The sequence below is a fragment of the Castor canadensis genome, chromosome X, assembly GCF_047511655.1.
Source record: "Castor canadensis chromosome X, mCasCan1.hap1v2, whole genome shotgun sequence".
Lineage (NCBI taxonomy): Eukaryota > Metazoa > Chordata > Mammalia > Rodentia > Castoridae > Castor > Castor canadensis.
In genome coordinates, this window is record NC_133405.1 from 105,001,607 (window position 1) to 105,024,913 (window position 23,307).

Consider the following 23,307-nt stretch of genomic DNA (forward strand, 5'->3'; position numbering starts at 1 on the left):
TTTTTATTGTGACAGCATAGCATGGTGATTGTACACATACCCATAGCCCATCTGTAATTACCATTAACTCATGGCTTGAACTCAGGGCACATTACTTCTATATTTGTCCTACTTCCCACCCCCCACACGTTATTCTTAAGCCATCTCAGGCATCTTACCGTTTTGTTTATATGCATATTAGTACATACCTCCAAAAGATACTGTGAGCTTTTCATAATGAATCCAGATCAGCACATAAATATATGCACCATTTACAAATAAGGAAACAAAACTGCAATGACAAAAAATTGGTTCTTGGATGCTAAAATACCTCCCAAATTACTAGAAAAGGACTAAATTATGTTTAATGTAAGTTAGTGTTATGTAGATATTATCATATCACAATTTTTATAAAACTGACAACCTTTGTCTCATAATAATAGCAACAATAGCAGAACGCGTTCACTGAGGCATGGAGAGTTTTAGTAATGTAGCCAAGATCTTAAAACTAGTAAAAAGGCTGGGATTTGAACCCAGGCAGTCTGAATCTAGAAGCCATACTTTCAAAGCACTGTACACATGACCTCTCTCAGAAAAATAAACAGATTCTATGGCTACCCAGCTAGACGGTGTCTTGTGCAAATATATGTATCTGTTTTGAGGAATTTACTACATGAGTTAAATAATTCTGCTGTAGCCAAACTTGTACCTTTTTGTGAAATATTGGCTTTCAATATATAAGTTAACTTTTAAATTTCATGCCTACCTTTGTCTTTTATTATTATAAAAGGACATGTCATTTCGTGTTTGTGTCCTGCGTTGTTTCTTAGGCACACTTCATGTCGGTGATGAGATCCGGGAAATCAATGGCATCAGTGTGGCTAACCAAACGGTGGAGCAGCTTCAGAAAATGCTGGTGAGTAATGAAATTTTCCTTTTCCCAGCATTCACTTTCAATTTATTAGCCCTCTTTTTTTTGGATGGTATTGGGGTTTGAACTCAGGGCTTCACACTTGCAAAGCAGGCACTCTACACTTGAGCCACACCTCTAGTCCATTTTGCTCTGGTTATTTTGGAGATGAGGTCTCAAGAACTATTTTCCCAGGTTGGCTTCAAACCTCAGTCTTCCTGATTTCAGCCTCCCAAGTAGCTAAGATTACAGGAGGGAGCCACCTGCACCCAGCTAGTTTATTTTTTGAAACACAAATAGTAAGTATTCATTTTTTGTTTGTTTGTTTATTGTTGTTTTTCATTGTTGTGAATAACATTTTTTCTTTTCTTTTTTTTTTTTTTTTTTTTGGTGGTACTCGAGTTTGAACTCAGGGCTTCATGCTTACAAAGCAGTTGCTGTACAGCTTGAGCCACACCTCCAGTATATGAATAGTCATTTGTAATCAGAGTATTTCTATCATTTATGTAAACATGAACTTCACACGTTCATAAAAACTGACAAGTAGGGAAATGCTTACATGCAGTACAGTTTGGAAACATCTTGCCCACCGTTAGCAGAGTGTACTCCAACACTCTCCTTCCATCCTTTATGCTTCTTACATGCAGATATTTAAAGAAAACCTTTCCAGTGTGTGTTCTTAAGAACTAGTTTCTCACTGACCTCAAGTCTCCTGACATCAACAATGTCAGAAACCTCTTTCCTGTTTAGCTGAGTCATAGCCAGCTGTAGTGGAACTCTCTGCAGCCCAAAGGGAAGGACAGTCACTGCAGACCAGGCAATTTTTGACTATACATATCAAAATGTGTGTTCAAATTAGGCTTCGGTTTAAACAAAAAGAAGAAGAAGAAGCAACAGAATGGCAGAACCTTGCCTGTGTTCATTGTTACAGCAAGCAAAGGGAGATGTTTTGGACCTCCTCTGCTTCCTCCCACTGCAGTGTAGCAGCTGCCCATGTAATGACTACCTATTGAATGTGAAATAAGCACCACACACTTGTTACAATAAAAAATGCCAAAATTACAAAGGAAAAAGCCAGTTTTTATGGAGTACACCATCATAGAATGCATACTAAATGAGATTTTCATGTAATTACTTAATCTATTATCTAGTTCAATTTACAGACACTTTTGCAAGGCATGTCATTTAGAGTGTTTTGTATTCATGTCTGTAAAAAGGTAATCATCAGAGAGATCTGTGAGACCATTCATTTCTAGATACTGTGGCAATCAGCCTTGACTTTCCTGGGCCTTTCCCAGAAACTTCTGATAACCTGAGCAGCCCCAGGCTTATAATTAGGTTTCATTTTAGGGCTGTGTGCTGTCAGGTGGCTTATGCTAATTGCACCCACATGTTTTGAGTGGTTTCTTCTGTGTAAAAGTGTGCAACATCTGTTTGTGAGAGAACTCTCCTGTTGTTTTTTGTTCCCCTCCAGAGGGAAATGCGGGGGAGTATTACCTTCAAAATCGTGCCAAGCTACCGTACTCAGTCTTCGTCCTGTGAGGTAATGACTCTAACCAACCACCCCCATCTCTTCTGAGTTCTTAACTAACTGTCTGCTGATGGCTGAATGTTTTTGCTTTCTGGGAAATTGTTTCTGCCTGTGCTGTTAGATCACTGCACACCAATTTTACAACAAAGATAACGGAACAGAGGAGGTCCCGTCCACCTACTCAACCCTGCTTCCATGCGTCTCAGCTCAGCACTTGAATGTTTTGCAGGCTGAAATCTAAGCCAAATATAGAGAAGCCTCAAAGAATGACATAAGACTTGATAAAGAAAAAACGGAGTCTCTGAGGGGAAACAAAAGGTCGTAATTGCAGTAACATTTCCAGGAAGTGCATTCACTTCCCTTGTTAAGAAATCACATAGATAGTTCTTCTTTCCAAGAATCTGAGAAGTGATCTATTTTTGTTGAGATAGAGTTGTTCAAATAATTGTGATGGGTCTCAAGATGAATGTTAAGTCCCTCATGAATTGACAATTGACTTCACTACAGGGATGTAGGATCTAGTAATCTTCTGTAAAATTGTATACATTTAGAGTGTTAAGTAATTCGTAAACAAGTCTTCCAGAATATCACAACCCCAAAGTTTCTTTCTTAAAAATAGGTTTAGCCTATGGAAATTGGAGCCCTTCCAATTTTATGTTGGTTATTAAATTCAGGTCAAAAATCTGTTCTTTCTACATCTAGAAATATAAACTGGCATAAACGGTATAATTCTTTGGTCATAGCACATTCGGCTTGAGTATTATTTTTGAAACTTGGTTTTTTTCATGTGCATCTTCCAAGTACGTGTACATCAATGTGACATGCACACCTTCTAAAGTTAATTTTGAAGATTGACGGGTAACTTATTGGATTTGTACTTCAGAGAATTTGAGGGAGATATTATAATATCTCTTCCAGTCTCCAGTGATGCTATAAATTTCACAGGAAAAAAAATCTGAGGCTTCATATTTTTTTCTAAACCTATTCAAGACGTGTATAAGAATTTACAGTTTTTTCAAGTATATTTTTAGTGAGCCATGACAATTGGGGTGTCTATTATGTCGGGTCTTGAGCTCCTCTCACTGGCTTCTTAGGGAACTTCAATTAATAGTATATTTCAAAATAAAATGCAGAACTGCTTCTGCTCCAGGATTCAGTGTATTGAAATCTCCCTTACAGCAAAAGAGGCAATGTCATGCAGACATTTTATATAAATAGTTTTAATATTCTAAAACCACAAGTGTTCCTCACACCTTTCTCATCTGTTGAAGAAACTTAGTAAATACATTTGATTCTTTTTTGGCTAACTGGAAGATACTGTCAGTTACTAATATGTTTCTCTTTCATTTTCTTTAAGTGGTTAAACTGATTTGGGGATGGGACTAGTACTATACATGTAAATTCTATGCTGTTGAGCAAGGAGAAGTACCCTCTTACCTTCTACACCTTTGCATAGTCCAAAAAGTAATGATAGCCCTCTTTCTAGCCCTTCTCCTACCTTTTTGACTCCCCCGTACTGAGGCAGCATTCAAGCCTATGGTTGGATTCTTCCCAGTTAGGGCAAGACTTCCCAAAGAAAGGCTCTCATCTGCCTCTCCCAGGCCCTTGGTAAAAGGGTGAACCCCTACCCCTCACCGTGGCCCTACTAACTTGAGTCCCTAAGTGAGGGCACCTGGAGATCAATATGCTCACTAACACTTGATAATGCTCCTCTAAAGAATACCATTCCCTTCAAGGCTAGTAAGTTCCAGAAGTTTTCTTTCAGTCCTCTAGGGGGACAAAATGTCTTTTTAGCAGAAATGCACATTTCAAAGGCTTAAGAGTTCTACTAAATCAAAAACCATAAAGCACTTACTTTATTCCTCTCCTTGTTCTTACCATTAAAGTTGATTTGGATACTGAGCGAATGGAGCCTGGAAAGGAGTGTTGAGTGTACTGAATAGGGTTCTAGGGAGAGCAGCTGTGGTCCCTGGGAGCTTGTACAGTAGTGTGACATTGTTATAGGCTTGGGATTATCGTTTATATAAAATGGTATAAAGCAAAGAGTTCTTCTCTGGTGTGTATCTGTCTTTTACCCCAGTGGTATTACTTATTCCGGGAAGATTCTAAAGTGATTACAAAATATGAAGTCTTACTTTTAGGTTCATTTCTTTTCAAATTGAGTTGCTCAGTAATTCTTAACACTGAAATACCTAAAACTCGTTAACTACTTTTCAAACCTAGTCTTTAAGAAAAACTAGGCATGGTATCTTCAGCACAATAATTTTATAGTAATATTTGTCATCTGAAGATACTTGATAGGGTTTTAATATGACATCACTCTTCTGGGTCTCATAAAAAGAAAGCAAAGGTTATAGAATGTGGGAGACAGGAAATAAATGATTAATGAATGATTACACGGTCATCACTTACAATATGTGAATCTTCAAGCTGCAAAATTTTCCTACTTCTGCGAAATCATGCAAGTAAGTCAGTATGGCACCTTTATAGCGCTAACCTCAAAGGAAATGGCTGTGAGACTGTGGTTGTAACTGTTGATGTAAATATCTGTTTCTGTGCTGGTGTTCTGTGTTAATGACCCTTGTGTCTTATTTCAGAGAGATTCCCCCTCCACTTCCAGACAGTCCCCTGCTAATGGTCATAGCAGCACTAACAATTCTGTTTCGGTAAGAACTCTAGCTCCACACAGCCAAGTGTGACGATTTCGTTGGTGCCCACCTGCCATGAGTGTTCTAGTTACATGTGTTCAGTGGAAATACTGTCTTCTGCGGATAGACAAGGCTACTACAGCAACAGTGCAGTTTAACTCCTGGAAAACCTTTTTCAACATTCCCTTCTCCTTAAAAATCCCTTTCATTAGATACATCTGGAGAAACATAGTTCAAGACTGCTGTGGTCATTCTAAAAATATCTCTATGCCACCTCACCAATATGTATGACTTCGCTCAAACTCACGTAGAGGATGGAAATGGAAATTTGTTTAAATTCTTATTTTTTTAATTTGAGAAACTATAAAGAGATGGAATAATCTCACAGAATAGGCATTTAGGTGTTCTTGGGCTTTGGAGTATTCCATCCTGAGGGATATCAGCAACATGTTTTAGTTTCCGCTATCTAAGTTTACGAATTGGTGTGCCCTCTGTTATTGTGGTACGTGCACATATTTTTGTGAATTATAAGCCTTGCCTGGATATGAAAAGCAAAAGGAACTGGCTTCCACCTGCACTTAAGCCACGCTGGTATCACATCTTTAACACAAAGTACTTTATATTTAACTGGAACTTGGAAATTTTCCATGTTTCCAGAATTATCCACTTTTTGGACTATAGAAAGAATTATTTAAACAAATAGAAGCACTTACAGGTGCAGGCTTGTAATCTTTTGGGACAACCAAATCTTCTCAGAGTTGCTGAGGCTGCTGTCACCCAGTTGCAGTGATCAAGAGTTCTAAGAATGCAGCAGTATTGCTTTTTTCCTGCCTTTTCATTGGCGCTGTAAATATATATCAGCTTTTTTATCAAAGGAAATTATAAATAATTTAGAGATATCTCAACTGGAATAATATTCTAAGTATATCAGTAAGAGAAATTCTGTAAGAAAATTGTCCACAACTTTATTTCCAACTTTAAAATAGGTTACCAAAGGAATTCATTTATGCTAGTTAACATGTAATGCTTTTAAGATGATGAAAATCCATAGAGCCATTGAATTTTTCAAAATCTAAGGGGTTGCAGTGACTTCATTGAAAAAGGCAGCAGCTCCTTTTCATTCTGGGGGTTTTTGTAATAGGCTATTTCACCCGCAGTGGCTTTTGTGTTGAAGATGCTGAGTTGTTTCTTAAGAACACATTTTCTCTCTGCTTCAACTTACCTGCTTTCTTCAGCTTGCTGCTAAATGGCCTGGGTTTGATTTTTTGATAACTCAACACTTCTGAGAAATGGAATAATGTATATGATCTCTTTACAACTTAAATCTAGCTCATTTTTAACCATATTGTAACAGAACACACAAATTTCCTTGTACTCTTGACAAGTAAATGAAAATTTTTCTCCTGGGTTGGCTTTATTCTACAGGACTTGCCATCAACTACCCAACCAAAAGGACGACAGGTGAATAGACATCCTCTATAGAAACTTCTCTAAATTGAGCTGCTAATAGCCAATCCTTTATTAACCCTTTCCATCCCATAATGTCTGCATTTTGGACCATAACATTTGAGCATTGAGAGCTTGTACCATTTCATTTTAACACGTTATACATGACTAATTCTCTATAAAGATTTTCCCTCACATCTTTGTAGCCGTCATGGTTATTGTAATTTCAACCTGATAATTTTATGCTGATGGCTAAAAATTCAGCCTTTGAGGGTCTTATGGGACTGCCTGAGGAGGGTGGATTTTAAAGGCTACAGAATTCATAGAATTCTAAAAAAAAATAGCATAAAGTGATGAACATTTTGAAGCAATTTCTGAAGTCGAAGGCTTTTTCTTAAATTTGTATTTGCATGTGTATGTCTAAAAGCCATTTATGCTGAAAAATAAGAAAAAGAACATAAGTACCCTGGCTTTTATATCCTGATTTGCCCATTGTTAGTTCAAATATGAAAAGTTAAGTGCTGTCTAACACTAGCAAGTAGCTTTCAAACTGCCAGCACTTTTAAAGCATGAATTATAGGTGCCAATACAGGGTTTAATTTTATGGCTAAAAATAAACAGAAAAATCACACAATGGTTCCAAAGCCTTCAGGTTGTTTTTACAGTGACTTAAACATTAATACTCAAATTTAATTTCAAGAAATAGGATTTTTTCTTGAAATGTAGTGTTAAAAAAATCTGATTTTGAGTTAAGAATTGCCTAAAGTAGTTTATGATAGAACTTACCCCCAGTTTAGTCTTAAGACTGCATAATTAAAGCAACATTGGATATATAGTACTTTATTTTAAAGCATTTTAAAATTCAGTCATTCATAAAATGATACCATATTGTAACCCCTTGTGTGCTCATCTGTTTCTTAAGTAAATTCACTTATCATAAACTTAGAGCCTTGAGGCCATGTCTTGAAGCTCTGTACTGATTTCAAATGTCACATTGGCAAAACAAGTGTTCAAAATCATTTTTAGTCTCTCAGCAGAGTAAAGCACAAATACAAAGCCTAAATCTTTTTTTAAAATAAAGCTATTTTGTGCTTTTTTAATTGTTTGAGTTACATATAAGTTTATCAGCAGTGTGTAGATACACTGCCAGTTGTCATGTAAGCATTTTATGGTAAGATATCAGCCCAGAGTTCTTGCTAGTTTTATATTATATGCTTTTTTTCAAGTTAAAACTTACCCTGACTGCCAGTCTTCATGACTTAAAGGCTGCCACATGATCATGACAACTTATCCATAATGTCACTACAACAAATGCAAGTTTTAAAAATGGCAGGCGTACTTCTCTGTAATTACAGACCTATGCTATCATACTAAAAGCAGAAATGAAATCTTCATTTTTATTAAACAAGTATTTTAAGTGTTCCTTCCAAACAAAGACAGCCAAGTTTTGAACCTGTATACATCAAAGGTAGTAGTACATTGTTTCTAGTGGTAGAAGTTTTTGTGCTGTATTTCCATGCACCATTTTGGCTTCCACCATCCGATGTCCTGTTTGTATTGTGAGTGTTGGTGTTTAGTTATTACATTAGCACTCACTGTTTTTCTTCACATTACTATGGCCTCCTTTCTTACAAACTCCTGTTTTATAGATCTATGTAAGAGCACAATTTGAATATGATCCTGCCAAGGATGACCTCATCCCCTGCAAAGAAGCTGGAATTCGATTCAGAGTTGGTGACATCATCCAGATTATTAGTAAGGATGATCACAATTGGTGGCAAGGTAAACTGGAAAACTCCAAAAATGGAACTGCAGGTCTCATTCCTTCTCCTGAACTTCAGGAATGGTATGTTTTTATTGTTTTATACTAAAAATGAAGGCCTGCTCACCCAGTTTTCAATATCCTATTGTTTCCTATTGCAAAACCTGTTTGATACATTTTTTGCTTTGCTAGCTAAACAAAATCCAAATCAGTCATCCAAGAATTCTCAATCCTCAGCATCTAGTGGAACACTAGTTACAGTTAGATCTGCATTTTCTGTGTAAGGGAAGGAAGGTCTGGAGAGAGGTTGAGTGACTAGGCTCAGATCAAATGGGCAGAGCCCTCCTCTCACAAGCTGTTACAATCCTCTTAGAACCATGGTTTCTTAGGATTATACCTTTCTCCTTGCCACTCTGTATGTTTTTATGCCTATCCTACCCCACCACCAGCCAAAAACCCTCAAATGCTCTGATTCAGTATCACTCAAGGGATTTAAAGAGAAAAACACATTTCACCCATAGAGAGAAAAGAGAGAAGTCATAAGCTTCATTCTTTGTGTTGCCACAAAGAATGCCCTTTAAAAGTGCCCTTTCTGGGCTTTGGGGTAGCTCAGAGTAGATGCTTACCTGGCATGGGTGAGGCCCTGAATTCCACTGGAGGTGGGGAAGGGAGAGAGAGAGAGAGAAAGAGAGATTGCCTGTTCTGGTAGTAAGTTTAAGCTCTAAAAGCAGGCTAAAGTCAGATAGCAGAACTGGGGTCATGGCTCAAGTGAGATAAGAGTACTTGCCCTGAGTTCTACTCCATGGTAACCCCAAAAGAAAATTGGGCTGGAAGTGTGGCTCAAGTGCCCAAGTTCAAAACCCCAGTATAACCAAAAAAATTAAAAATACAGTCGGGGTTTTTTAACTTTGCTTTTAACTGAGAGAAAAGGAGACAAGAATTAGTACATATTTTGGTAAAATCTATCTCTGCTGTTTTTGTTATAATTTGTGTACTTGAAATATTGTTTATGTGTGCATGGTCTTACCTTTGTCAATATCTATCAGAAATATAGCAAAAGGATATCTTAATAGCTGAGTTTTGTTTCATGTACCAAAAAATAACAACCTGCCAATTGGCATTCTTCCAGTGCCCCCCTTCCAAAAAAAATACTTGACCCTAGTTAAAAGGAACCAAAGACAGTGAATTCATAGACACTTCTAACTGCTTTTTCACCCATTATTCTCATTAATTAAGGGCTTTTTTTCAGTTAATCTCTTTTGCTTGATTGCCTTTTTCAGCTATCCTATGTTTCCCAAAAATATTCTTAAATTTAGAATGTTGGAGCGGATGAGGACTTCAGATGCCATCATTTTACACAGTAGGAAGCATGGGCCCAAATAGAGAGGCAGCAGACTGCCATCTGGTATCATCTTTCATTCTGATCTTCAAGAAACATTTAGCATAAGCAGGAGGAAAGCAATTTCTAAGTGATTTGATGGTTATGCTGTGGCTGATAGTTACATTTTACAAAATATCTTCTTGAATGTTGCCATGGGGCATTTATTAAAAATAATTATGTAGATTCCAGACCTCTTATCCTTAGTGAGATCATCTGTGTAAATCATGGCCCACCAACATCTAGAACTCTTGAGTCCTCCGGAGGGGTCCTGAAAAGTGGAATGGAAAAAACAGATTCACTTCCTCTTTGCTGTAATGATGGACTGCGTTATTTGGATCCATCTTCCTGCAGAAAGATAAATAAATAAATAAAAAGAACTGCAGAAAATATGTTTTTTTAAATGACCCTGAAAGCACTGAATAGCTGAAAAGATACTAGTGAACTCAATGACCAATTTTTCTATGAGAGCCTTTAATCAGAATGATTAGCAGACTATCGGAGTACCAAGTTAGTCCATTTTGCCAGGAGGGCATTTGCTCTTTACAGAATGCTTCTATGCCAGAGAACCAATGTTAAGACCTAAGGCCTAAACAAGATGGAGAATCAGTTAGGGCACCACTCCATATTGTCAGGACTACAAAAGGCAATGCCCCCAAATTAACAAACAGATAACCAGACCCTTATTCTCCTTTAGCCAGGAGACTGTAGAGAATGCTGCCTTATCACTGAGCAAAGGAAAAGGTGAAAGTAAATGGGGAATAATCTGAAAAATAGTGGCTACCAGTCCACCTTGAATAGATTAGCACTCAGGTGCACCTAGCCTGGGACAGTCGGGAAACTCAAGTCGTGTACTTGATTTGAAGTTTACTCTTCCCTTACCAATAGTTCCAGATATCTGGTATAAACTAAAAGAAGGTCTCTGGAGAACACTTATAACCTCAGCTTAATCAAACTTTTTCCAGGTTAGTGAGCAGCAATTTCAAGTTACCAGGCACACAAGGAAATAAGCAAGACCCGACAGAAATGACAGATAGCAAAGACAAACCCAATCCCACTTTATATACTGGAACTAGAAGACAAAGATTTTAAAACAAGGCTTACTGAGTTGTTTTTCTTTTTCTTTTTTTCTTTTTTTTGCTTTCTTATTATATTATTGTTGTACTGGGGTACATTGTGACATTTACAAAAGTGTTTACAATATGTCTTAGTTAAATTCACCCCCAATCATTCTCCTTTATCCCCTCTCCCCCAACTCATTTTTCCATTTTCATACATGAGTACATAATATTTCCACCATGTGCTTACTGAGTTTTTAAAAATCAATAATAAGGCGGGGGGCTCAGTGGTAGAGAGCATGCCTAGCATGCACTAGGTCCTGGGTGCCATCCCAGCTTGAAAAATATCTTTAGGGAGAAGGAAAAAAATTAATGACATAACAGATTTGAAAAAGAACCATGAGAACTTCCAAGAGAAAAAAATCAGTAAGCAAATTAAAATGGCAGTGGTCACACACCTGTTAGAATACCTTTAAAAGGTTTCATCAGTAGGTGAATGGAAAAGCCAGTTATGGGATATCCATACGATAGAATACCACCCAACAATAAAAAGAAAGGAACTACTGATAAATGCATACATGCAGATGAAACTCAAAAGCATCTGCTGAGTAGAAAAGCCAGCCAAAAAAAGAGGACATGGCATAGAGTTTCATTTATATAAACTTTTAGAAAATGCAAACTAATCTATAGCAACAGTGGCTGCCTAGGGACAGGGGTGGAGGGAAGGAGGGATTGCAGAGCGGCATGTGGCATTTCCACGAGTAATGAAAATGTTTACCTTGATAGCATGGTGATGGTTTCATGGGATACATGCACATGTCACAACTGATGAAATTGTATACTTTGAATATGTTCAGTTTTACAAAAACTCAATAAAGTTCTAAAAAATAGAGAGAGGGGGAGGAATGGGTTCTGACTGTTATAATGAGGAAGAGGCCCCCTGGGCAGTGAGTGCATTAAGATTTAAGTGGGACTTTGGGGTTACAGATAGGAAGCCATTCCTGGCTAAGGAGAAAGAAGAGTTTCCCTCTGTTGGGACATGGAATTGGTCTCTAAAATGTAAGTGGGCATGCAATATTCATTCACATGAAAGATTTGAAATAGTATTATCAGCCAGACCCAGAAACTTTGTAAAAAACAACAACAACAACAAAAAATATATATTGCTACCAGGTCACATTTTCACATCCTCTAGCTGAGAAATCAATGTCTTTAGACCCAATGCCTTACTGTAGGCACATCAGTCTTTGATATGTATTGGGTCCCTCAATCTGTCATCCCTATCATTCCCTACAAGATCTTCATCCAAGTCACCAATAAAATGTTAAACATGTGTCTGAAACTTCCATTCAGGTCAACCTTAACCCTAACACAGTTTCCGTGCACTGACTGAGCTAAAAGCAATAGTATTTATTTCCTGAGTGGCTGATAAAAGTCAGTTTCATTCCTCTGTCATCACACCACATGTGACTGCACAAATTTTTACAGAGAACTTGTTATTTTTGTTTTTGGCTTAAAAACACTTTATAAGATACTCTGTACATTATAAGGTAAGCTTTACAAGACCAGGATTTTGTCTCTTTTAACCTGTCAAAAATTCCCTAGTTCTGTCTATGTTTCCAAAGATCCTATGCCGTAATTATGGCTCACAGCACACACTGATTCATACACAAAGAATCTCCAGAGCAAAACCTTCATCAGCATTCTCTGTATGCCATGTAGACAATGGGTGGAGATTGACTTTGATGCTATTGCTGAAAGTTAGTGGTATTTCCCAACAAATGTCTTCTGCCCAACCAAAAATAAATAAAAACCTTAATAAAAAAGAGAAGGTAAGAAACACGGAGGACAACCTCTTTAAGAAACATAGAAAAGAATACCTACCAACTCATTTATGATACCAAAATTAAGTAGAGGCAATTTAAGAAAACTACACATCAGTACCCATCATGAGCACAGATGTAAAAGTCCTCAGTAAAATACTGGCAAATTAAATCCAGCAATATTTAAAAAGGATAAAACATTGAGAATTAGTGGGGTTGTACTGGGAAGACATGGCTGTTTCAACATTTGAAAATAAATCAACCTGAGCCTCCGTATTGACAAAGGAAAGAAGAAAATCCACATAGTCATCAATAAGAACAGAGAAAACAGTTGATAAAATTCAACATCCAATCATGACTAAAACTCTCAAAATATGAACTGAAGGGAACCTCCTTAACCTGACAGATGACATCTACAGTAAGCTCACAATTAACATTATTGAAAAGGGGAAAATTGCAAATGATGTGACTCATAGGAAATTCAAAGGAATCTAGTAAACAATTAGAATTGCTGTGAAAGGTTAGCAAGGTTACTGATGCGAAGTTAATATACAAAAATTAACTCTATTCTTATTGACCAGTCACAAACAAAACAAAACTTGTTTGATATCATATATAATACCACCTGCATCACCATAATACTATTCTTAAAAAAAAAAAATAGAACTTAGCTGGGCGCCCCACTCTCCTGCTCACTAGCAGTGTCATTTCAGGTAAATTGCTTAACCTCTCAATCCTTCAGTCCCTTCATTTGTAAAAAATAGTGATACAATTCTGTATGTCATTAGAAAGATTAAATGAGTTGATACATGGAAAATTCCCAGTAAAGTGCCTACCTTATGTGCTCAATACCAATGAGTGAATGAGTGACAAAGCTAGGATGCACACCTGGCCTATTGTGACTCAAAATTCTGTGATCCCTCTACTAAATCTCACAATCACATGTTTAGACTTCTGGCTGTGTTATCAGCTAGCATGTGCTCAAGGAACTCAATGCTGTTCCTTCCTAAGCCTATGTTTTGAAACCATTTCCAGGAAATTATCATAAAAACCAAAGAACAGCCTTTATGTGAGTGATTTGAAAGGCTGTGATGAGTATGTTCATGTAAAGTCTTCAAATGAATAACTTTTCTCCTTTGTCAACATAGAACCATACGTTAACCTTTGGGGGTTTTTTTCCCTTCTTTGTATACTAGGCGAGTAGCCTGCATTGCCATGGAGAAGACCAAACAAGAGCAGCAGGCCAGCTGTACTTGGTTTGGCAAGAAAAAGAAGCAGTACAAAGATAAATATTTGGCAAAGCACAATGCAGGTAGGGAAAAGCACGTCTGTCTCTGAGACTGGGTTAAACATCTCCAAGACCTAAGTAAACATATAACATTCCCATTTGGCCTTCAGATTTCTCTATCCAAAACATTCTACCAGATGAGATGTCCATCAGTTTGAAAAATCTTTAAGAAGCCCTTAGCTCCAATTCATATACTGGTTATTTATCAGATGTTTTACACAGCTGTAGTTTGCAGGACAAAAATGCTATTTGCAAATAGTGTCTTCTGGAACAAAAGGAACTCAACATGTTAAGTCCTCCCCTGAATAAACAAGAGCTTGGGAATGTGCTGAGTCCCCAGAATTCTTGCCTCCCTGGCTCGGTTTGGCCTTGGGCAGATAACCCCTCCCTCCTGGCTCCTCCCTGGCCCTTGGATGTGGCCCCATGACAGATATCAAAGGGCCAAGGTGCACAGAAGAACATGCTATAAATGGTTCAGTGGTTGGTTTGAAAAGGCACACATGACATGGATACCGGCTTGATTTAGTCAGTCTCTGTGACTAGTGTGTTTGTATATATGTGTATATGTGTGTGTGTGTGTATATATATATACACACACACACACACACACATATATATATGCTTGTATTCAACTTCAGTCTCAATGTTCACTTGTTTAGTTAAAAACTGAAATGAACATAAAGCATGATCGATCGCTGCAATAGAGTTCCCAGAACACTCACAGGATGTGGTTTAAACTAAAAGAAAAAAACATGGTGACATACTGAAATTCAATAACTCTTTAATATGACTCCTTTCATAAGGAACTTTTTCTGAGGAATTAAAAGCCCTAACATTGGCGAGAGAGCCCAAGGTTTCAGAAATAACTCCAAAAATCAAACATGTGACCAAAAAAGTCAAGTGAGTCCAGTCATACATACCTAATTCAACAGTATTAACTTTTCCAAGAACTAGGAAATGCTTCTTTCTCTGTAGAATACCCTAACATGCATTAGCGTTCATAAGGAAAAGTTATTTGGGAACTCTGAATTCTATTTTCCCAGTCAGAAATTAAATGTAAGCATTTTTGAAATGCTGTATAATGTGGAATGAATGTGGGTGTCCACATGTGCTAAGTTGAAATGGTTCAGTTAAATGAGGAGTCTTTCCCTCACATGAATTACATTGGACCACATTTTAATGTCCAATAAAATGTGTCATTTGTTTCTGATTATATTCTACCCTAGTTTCATAATGGCCTTTTTCTTTTTTTTTTATAAGGGGAAGAAATATTTAAAGCAGACTAGCTGAACACAATCTAGCAACTGTTAAGTGTAGGTGCTCAAGTAGTGCTGTTTAAAAGTTGCACTGCAGTATCAGCAGAGCAGTGCTTACCCCAAGAGGTTGGCAAGTCATTGCCAAGTCTCCTTAGTTGCCTTTATTTCTATCTGCTTCTAATAGTCTAACACAATCTAGAAGGCTCATGAGATGTGTTAACATTACCTAAATATAAAAAATGTATCTGTTAGGGATGTAGCTCAATGGTAGAGCACTTGCCTAGCATGTGTGAGGCCTTGGGTTCATGTGAGAGGCACCACCAAAAAAAAAAAAGTCCACCTCAACTTGTAACTTTTGCAGTGTTAAATGACGGATAAATATAGAGGACACTAAAATTAATTTAAGCTTAGAAAAGCAAAGAAATGACTGGATAAGTCTGTCAGTACGTCATCAGTTTTATACTTCACTAATAGAAGGCATGGAGAAATGAGAATTCAATTTGCCTATACTCTTTAATTCATCACTGAGGAAAATTAAGCGAGTTGATTGGAAAACTAGATCTCTCTCTAAGTGCTGACAAATACTAAGTGAAATCAGTCATTTAAGAGTCTTGCCAGCACTGGGCATGGTGGTAAACACTGTGACTCCAGCACTTGGGAAGCTGAGGCAGAAGGATTATGAGTTAGAGGCCAGTCTGGGCTACACAGCAAGACCTTATCTCAAAACAACAACAACAAAAAAGAAATTTTGCCCAAAAATCAGCATCCAATCTGGCAGCCAGTGTTCTCCACAGTTCACTTTTTCTGTTCTTTGAGCACCAAGGCATCACAGATCTTCAGCCGTCCCTGTTTTCTGGTTCCCAATGGGTGGTGCACACCTGAGTAAGCGTGAACTTGGGCACATCACTTAGGCTCCTGTGACCTTCCAAACCATGGAATTAGGTGAATCACTCAAGGAAGGTTTTTCTTAGCCTAATATTCAGTGGATCTAGTGTTCTTTCATCACTGAACTTTACAAATGGGTGTCATTTGATGAAGCTCAGTACTCAGACTGTTCCATGTCTCAGGCTCTAGCTCTCTGGTAAACATTGCCTGTCAAGGTTAAAAGGTATTGCCCTTGATGTAGAAGTTACACTAGAATTGCTTCTTTCTCTGTGGTTTGACATTACACCTCCCATCCCAAATCACTGACCTATCTAAGTTCTTGTAAACTTCGAAGAGAAGAAAGGGCGAGGAGGGTGAAAGGGTCAATTCTTTGGTTATCTTCAGTATTTTCCTAATCAGTGGCCTCCTCTGGGGATTAGAGCCTTCCTCATCATACCTGCGAACTTGTTTACCTGTCTATATTTGTCTCTGTTTGTGAGCCTGCGTTTGAAAGAAGTCTGAGCTCCTTCAAGATCCTTCCAGAGCTGCTGAAGTTTCTTTGTAGAACTGGAGGCTTATCTGTGATTCTCTAGTCAGAAGAGAATTGTTAGGGTTCCCTCACTCACAAAATAAATGGTTGTAAGCTCTCCTTTCAGTTTCTCTGGTCAGAAGAAAATGGCCAGCTTTATCCAGGACTTTCTGAAATGCACTTACCTGACCAAGCCTCGCATTCCTTTCTGTCACCATCTCTTCAGGTTTCTACCACTTCATTGGCCAACTTTTCCATCTTGTCTATTACAAAGTCTAGAAGGACCATTGCTTACCATTACCCTACAAGAGATCAAATTGTCAGGAAGGGAAGTTGGGTATTTTATCAGCCGTTCTGCTTTTAGCTAGGACAAAATTGCATCCTAATATACAAAATCGCCCATATAAAGAATTGCTCTAAAAGTATGAGAAGCAAATGCTATTGACCTCCTTTGGTAAGGCAAATGCTATGAAAACTTGGAAATATCATAGTCATTCATACCAAAAATGAGCCAAATGGACTCTAGGGCCACAGATCCAACTCTATTTCTGAAGGATATTTCTGGCTTTTTTAGAAGTTGATTTTAAAATATAATGATACTCTCTTTGTTCTTGCTGATTACAAAATACAATACATTTTGTTCTTCATGGTACTAGGTAAATTAGAAAAAGGCCATATGTTTTGTTTCCTGCTGTAAATCTTGGAGAATTCATCATCTATTGATGGCAAGATCTAAACCTTCTCATCAAATTTTGAGGTTGTTCCTATTTGTGGCTGCCTATTTGCTAAATCGATCCATAAATAAATTTTGCTCACACACAGTGTTTAAAATAATTTTATTATAAGTTATATTTGAAAATCAGGTTATTTAACATAAAACTCTGTATTTCAGACATCTCTTGGAAGAACAGGGAATGCAGTGCCACTCAGCCAGTTCCTTTCTTAGGGACTCTGGGTTGTTGATGTCGCTTTTGGATGGACATTCATTCTCAGTACCCACCATCCCCACCCACCCCTTTTTGTGCCTGGCCTACTTCATTCCACCATATTAGCTGCCTGGCCACTGTAGGCATTAAGTTTATGTCTGGCCCTGTGCTATCAGTGTGCAATGCCATTTTTAATTGGAGATTTTTTTTTACAGTATTTGAAGATATTTACAGCTTTTCAAACAAAGACAAATGTTCAGTATTAACAGATGTTTTGTGGAAAAGATTCAACTAGAAAGTAGTTACCTAAGTCTTAAAAGAAGCATCTCGAGCTGGGCACCAGTGGCACATGCCTATAATCCTAGCTACTTGGAAGACTGAGATCGGGAGGACTGAGGTTGGAGACCAGCCCAGGCAAATAGTTTGCAAGACCCCCATCTACAAAATAATCAGAGAAAAACAGACTGAAGGTGTGGCTCAAGCTGTAGAGTTCCTGCTTTGCAAGTGCAAAGTCCTGAGTTCAAACCCCAGTCCCACAAAAAAAAAAAAGAAAGAAAGAAAGAAATGTCTAGAATGCTGGAATATTGAGTAGCTTACCAGAAAATCGGAGAAATAGAAACAAACTATGCCAGACAATATTTCTGAATCCTTGGGAATAGATTTGATTGTGGTGTGTGTAGTATTTATAGCAAATACATTTTCTGCAATGCATAAAATATTTTTAGCCACATGCATTTGGTACAAAAAGCATTGTCACACTGCTAGAAGAACTGTAACTTGAGGCATTGAGATTCCTCAGCCCAGGACTTCCAAAAGTCAGTTTTAGTTCAAGATATGAGTTTAAACTTTTTTAAAAATTAGAAAATCTTCATTAATTCACTGTTTTAACTGTTAGAACCCTGAGTAGTGATACTTAAATTTCCTTAAATACTCTATTTATATACACACATATGAACTCAGAGGATCTCTATAATACATTTGTGGTATGTTTAAATTATGTTTAATATTGAAAATTAGTAGTTGATATTTTTAAAAGCTATCCTTTTCTTTCCTTCTTGAGCACAAAGAATGCTGAAGGCAAAAAGTGGTCCATAACCTCACTGTCCTGTTAGCATTTTTTTTTTAATAATACAAGCAAGGCTGAGTAGCTTAGAGGTAGAGCACTTGCCTAGCATGCTCAAGGCTCTGGGTTCCATTTGCTGCACTGCTAAATATAATAATAATAATAACAAAAGTAATAGACACACATGATTAGAAATTGTAAGCAGTACAGGAAGGCACAAAGTGAATAGTAAGAGGCTCCCACATCTATACTCTCTGAAGAGGGTTTCTTATAAGTTCCCACAGAAAATTTCTACACATATGCTGGTATATAAAATCCACTGGCTTTTATATAAGGATATGATTGAATTTTTATTAAAATGAGTTTGTTTCTTAATGTGATTTATTTGCCTTGTGTTTAGAATATTGCATGATAAAGTTTATTTTGTGCATATTATACTTTTATTTTACTAATATATGAAAAGCCATATTTCAATGACCCCTGTACATTTTTCATGCTGTCTCACTCCCAATGGCCTCTGTGCATGTAAGTAACCTGTTGAATGACTTTGCCTCTGTGTTTTTGATGGTTTCATTTTATTAAGTCCTTTTTTTAATCAGCAAGCAACTTAAAACCTTTAAAAGTTCAGTCTTTAAGTGCTCTCCTAATATTCCGTGTATCTCTTTATTTTAAAAAATCCTTGTGACCACGTGGTAATTTTATTTAGACTAGAGTAACCTCTTCATGCTACTCATTCATGGTTAAGATACTGATGTTTAACATATCTGTTCATTTGTTTGTGGTGTTGATTGTTGATATCTAACTCACTCGTACGTGTTTTTTTTTTAATGACAAATCTTAATTGAGCAGGACTGGAAATTAGGGCTCTGTAAGGGGAGAGGGCAGCGTGTACCATTCAGAAAGCTCATGTCATCATCATCTTGCTCTTTCATGAGATGCTCGATTATTTTTACAGATCAGCTTGCTAATACAGTTCTTTCATAAGCATACTTTTTCTTGATAGAGCTATCACTCAGCAGGCAATAGTGATGCCATAAGCACTCCTTTAATTTTGCAACTCTCATCATTCCATTACCACTACAGCAGAACTAGCCAGCTCTACTGCAGAGTGTCATGTCATTTTAATTTGGGAGCATGCCATTCTGAACACAGAAAACATTTCTCCAGTTTTAGCTGTTGCTAGAGAACATGCTCTTAAGACTTTTAGTCAATCTTTGTAGAATCACATTACCAAAGAAAACAAATGCACAAATACCCATTAATATGCACTAACCCTTAGCATATCGTTTTTCTTTTATATATATTTTGAGAATGCTGCTTTTGGTTCATTTGTTTGTCTTTGATCTATTGCATTTCAGAGTATCTTATTTTGCCTTGTAAGGTTCTTTGCTACTGGGTAGATCATAAACATTAAGGACTGAGCCAGTACAATCATTTGACCGTATTGTTTCTGGAGCAGAAGCTCTCCTAATGATTGATCAAAGTGCCCCAGATTCCTTTATTGCACCAGGAAATTAATTTTATTGAATTTATTCTAATCCCTCTAAAATCCAGGCCTAACTCAACATTCTTTTAAGAGGAAACCAGTGTATATCTAGTAACATTTGGGCATGACCATGCAAAAAATGTTACAGGAAACATAGATGCATAATTTTAACCTTCTTGTGAGAATTTTCAAATGTGTATGAGAATCCAGCCATATTGCACTTCAACACAAATGGTCATTCGCTCAGAAAACATTCCCACATTGCTTAGATTGGTTTTGTAATAGTGTTGTTAAGAGGCAGGTTTCAGAAAAATATTTTTAAAGTATTTCTTCTCGGTTTCCAAGCTCAGAATCTCATTCATGATTCTTTCCATCCTGACCATCTGATTTATTGCACAGCCCGTTTAACAGCTGGCCTGGTTTGGGGGCCAGGAAAGCATGTTCCCCTACTTACAAACCCAAGGCGTCCCATTGAATGGATATCTTGGTTACAGTAAAACTTGTAAGATGTTCATTTAAAAGCTTGTGAAATACCTACAGAATTTGACTTTGAAAGACTCTAGCATGCCTCCTTCATCAACTCTAAAAAAGCAATAAAAGAACCACGAAGTTAAAGACCAGTCAGCTGTGCGTTTCTCACCCATCTTTGGAAATGATCTAGCTGGTCCCTTCTTGGTTGATGTTAATTACATTCATGCTCTATTCATGTTGGTCACTGTCTATGGACTTTTTCTTTTTAGTATTACTGATTTCTTAGAACTATAAAAATATGAACAGCATGTGGTTTTGAATGAATTCATGTGATTTGTTGGATACTGCATGAAAAAAATGTAGTATCCTTTAGAATCGGACTTCTATGCATGTACTCAACATGTCTTTGGATGCCCCTGGTTCTAAAGTGCATTTTCATGGACTTAAAAGTGAAAAAATTTTCCCCTAAAGGCTATATGACTTAAATGACATATATCAGAAGTTGGATTCATACTTTAAAAACATTAAAGCCTAATGTAACTTAGTTTTGCCAGTAAATTCAAATCTACACACAAGAAATAGTCATTCCATAAATTTACCTTTCTTCTAAATCTTTGCATTTTAGTGTTTGACCAATTAGATCTTGTCACATATGAGGAAGTAGTGAAACTGTCAACATTCAAAAGGAAAACACTAGTCTTATTAGGTAAGTTTGACTATATAAGAGGCTTACTTTTTCTCAACTTCAAAGCATTTGCAAACATTAACAGTTGTTGATTTTTCTGTTCTTTTCAAAAAAAAAAAAAAAACAACATAGGTGCACATGGTGTTGGGAGAAGACACATAAAAAACACCCTCATCACAAAGCACCCGGACCGGTTTGCATACCCTATTCCACGTAAGCAGTGCCTCAATCTCTTTGAATTCTGTTTTTAGCATGGTGATTTACATATTTTTCTGATTAGAAAAGCAGTAACTGTTCACTGTAGGAAATTTGTAAAATCCAAAAAAGGAACAATGAAGAAAGTAGGTAGCAACAATCCCTCTCCCCAATAATAAGTCCCATAAATATTTGTTGTATACCCTTCTAGACTTCTCTCCATACATTTGTTGGAGTTTTAGGGTCACCCATTCTGCATGTTATCTGATTTTTCCAAAGTATGTCATAAAATTACCTTGATGAATTATTCTTCAGAAAATAAGTTTTAATAGTTGCATCATTTTCTCTGATACAACCATATTTCCCTTATTCAGTTTCCCAATTGTTGACATCACTTTAAAAGCCAAGGAGTATGCTATCAGTTGTTTACTATGAGGAAGTAAATCTGTAGGATATTTAATTGCCCTTACCTTTCTATATCATATTCTTAACTTCTTGTCCTCTTCATTTCCTCAACTATAATATAAAGTAATCCCAAGTTGTAAAGAGGGTTCAAGAGCATGTGGATGAAGCATTTAGCAGATGGTGAATAAGTAGTAGCCATCTTACCACTATCATTCTGTTACTGTCATCATTATTCTAAAGTTTAATTTCCAATTCCAAAAGCTGCCTAGAAGTTAGAGCTTTGTTTCAGGGTGGGCAGAACTAAAACAAAATGATTCTTTATTTTTATAGATTCTATTTGTTATTTCTTCTTTTTAGCATACATTAACAGTACAAGGGGATTCACTGAGATAATTCACTCCCTCTATTATATTGTCTTAACCCCCTCTCAGCTCTCCTACCCCACTTTTTAAACAGTATTTCACACATTTCATTATGCTACCTACATGCATACATATGTAATATACTTCAATCCTCCTCGCCTCCCATACCCTCTCCCTTCACCCTCCACGCTCCCACTGACCTTCCCTCGGAGAGTCCCCCTTTACACTCAGTAAAGGAGAATGATTCTTAAGAGCAACAGGAGAAAAATGTCAAGATTGGCTCCTTCCTGCAGCAAGGTCAATGCCATTTTCTGTTATTTGTGTACCCCAGAGAGTGCACAAATAACAGAAACTCTGATTTATACAACAAAAGTTTACCAAGTATTATTGCATTGGTGCTACTGGGGTTTTCTAGTAAAACACTTTGAAACATTCTTTTAATTCTCCTTTTATCTAGATCATGAATACAGCAAGCTTGACTAACATTCAGTTTCTTTATCAGTTAACTATTGAACTGCTATGTTATCAAATAGTCAGCTAACTAGCTTCGTTTCAAAACTTGGATGATGTCAAGCATGTCTAATCTCTGAAATAGTTCACCATAGATATGCGTATAACATAAGTTACCTACTGCAATGACTGAAGATAGTTCACCATCAATATACTATGCTATTTCTTCAGGTTTTGATGTGCCTGGAGAAAGGGTTCCTCTTTAAATTGTCCACATTTTGATGTGGCAATTGTAATGGTCGTCTAGCAGGAAAGGAGGCGCTCCCCATTGGCTTGGGCCCACATATACAGCAAAGAGTAGGATATGTTTATCAAGGAAGGAAGGGAGGAAGGGAAGGAGGGAGGGAGGGAGGAAGGGAGGGAAAGAAATGAAGGAAAAAGAGCAGAGAGAAAGAGAGGAAAAAAGAAGAAAGGGAGGCAGGAAAGAAAGAAAAAAGTAAAACCAGTGTTCCTGGCTTGTCTGGAAAAACATTTGCTAAAGCATGTTTTTTGCATATTGTTGTCATATACTTTAGTATATATTCAGGTCCAGGGTTGGAAAACCCTTTCTGTAAAGGACCAAGTGGTAAACATTTAAAGCTTTAAAGACTACACAGTCTCTGTCACAATTACTCAGCTGTACATTGTAGCATGAAAGCAGCCATAGACAAAATGTAAACAAATAAGCATGACTATGTTCAAATAAAACCTGAAGACAACAGACCATATTTTGGCCCATGAGCCAGTTTGCCA

The 23,307-nt window shown here is 37.1% G+C and overlaps 1 protein-coding gene across 17 annotated transcripts in view; it reads left to right on the forward strand.

Annotated features, from left to right (window-relative positions):
* Cask (calcium/calmodulin dependent serine protein kinase) overlaps positions 1–23,307 on the forward strand; it is a 363,381-nt gene that overhangs the window by 326,766 nt on the left and 13,308 nt on the right. For 5 of the 17 annotated variants that reach the window (XM_074063734.1, XM_074063737.1, XM_074063736.1 and 2 more), the window contains 8 exons: positions 810–895; positions 2,364–2,432; positions 5,018–5,086; positions 6,494–6,529; positions 8,164–8,360; positions 13,732–13,847; positions 21,044–21,124; positions 21,236–21,316. In XM_074063734.1, the coding sequence (XP_073919835.1) occupies positions 810–895; positions 2,364–2,432; positions 5,018–5,086; positions 6,494–6,529; positions 8,164–8,360; positions 13,732–13,847; positions 21,044–21,124; positions 21,236–21,316 (735 nt within the window). The remainder of the gene's footprint in view (positions 1–809; positions 896–2,363; positions 2,433–5,017; positions 5,087–6,493; positions 6,530–8,163; positions 8,361–13,731; positions 13,848–21,043; positions 21,125–21,235; positions 21,317–23,307) is intronic. The other 12 variants (XM_074063741.1, XM_074063743.1, XM_074063745.1 and 9 more) reach the window with 7 other exon arrangements.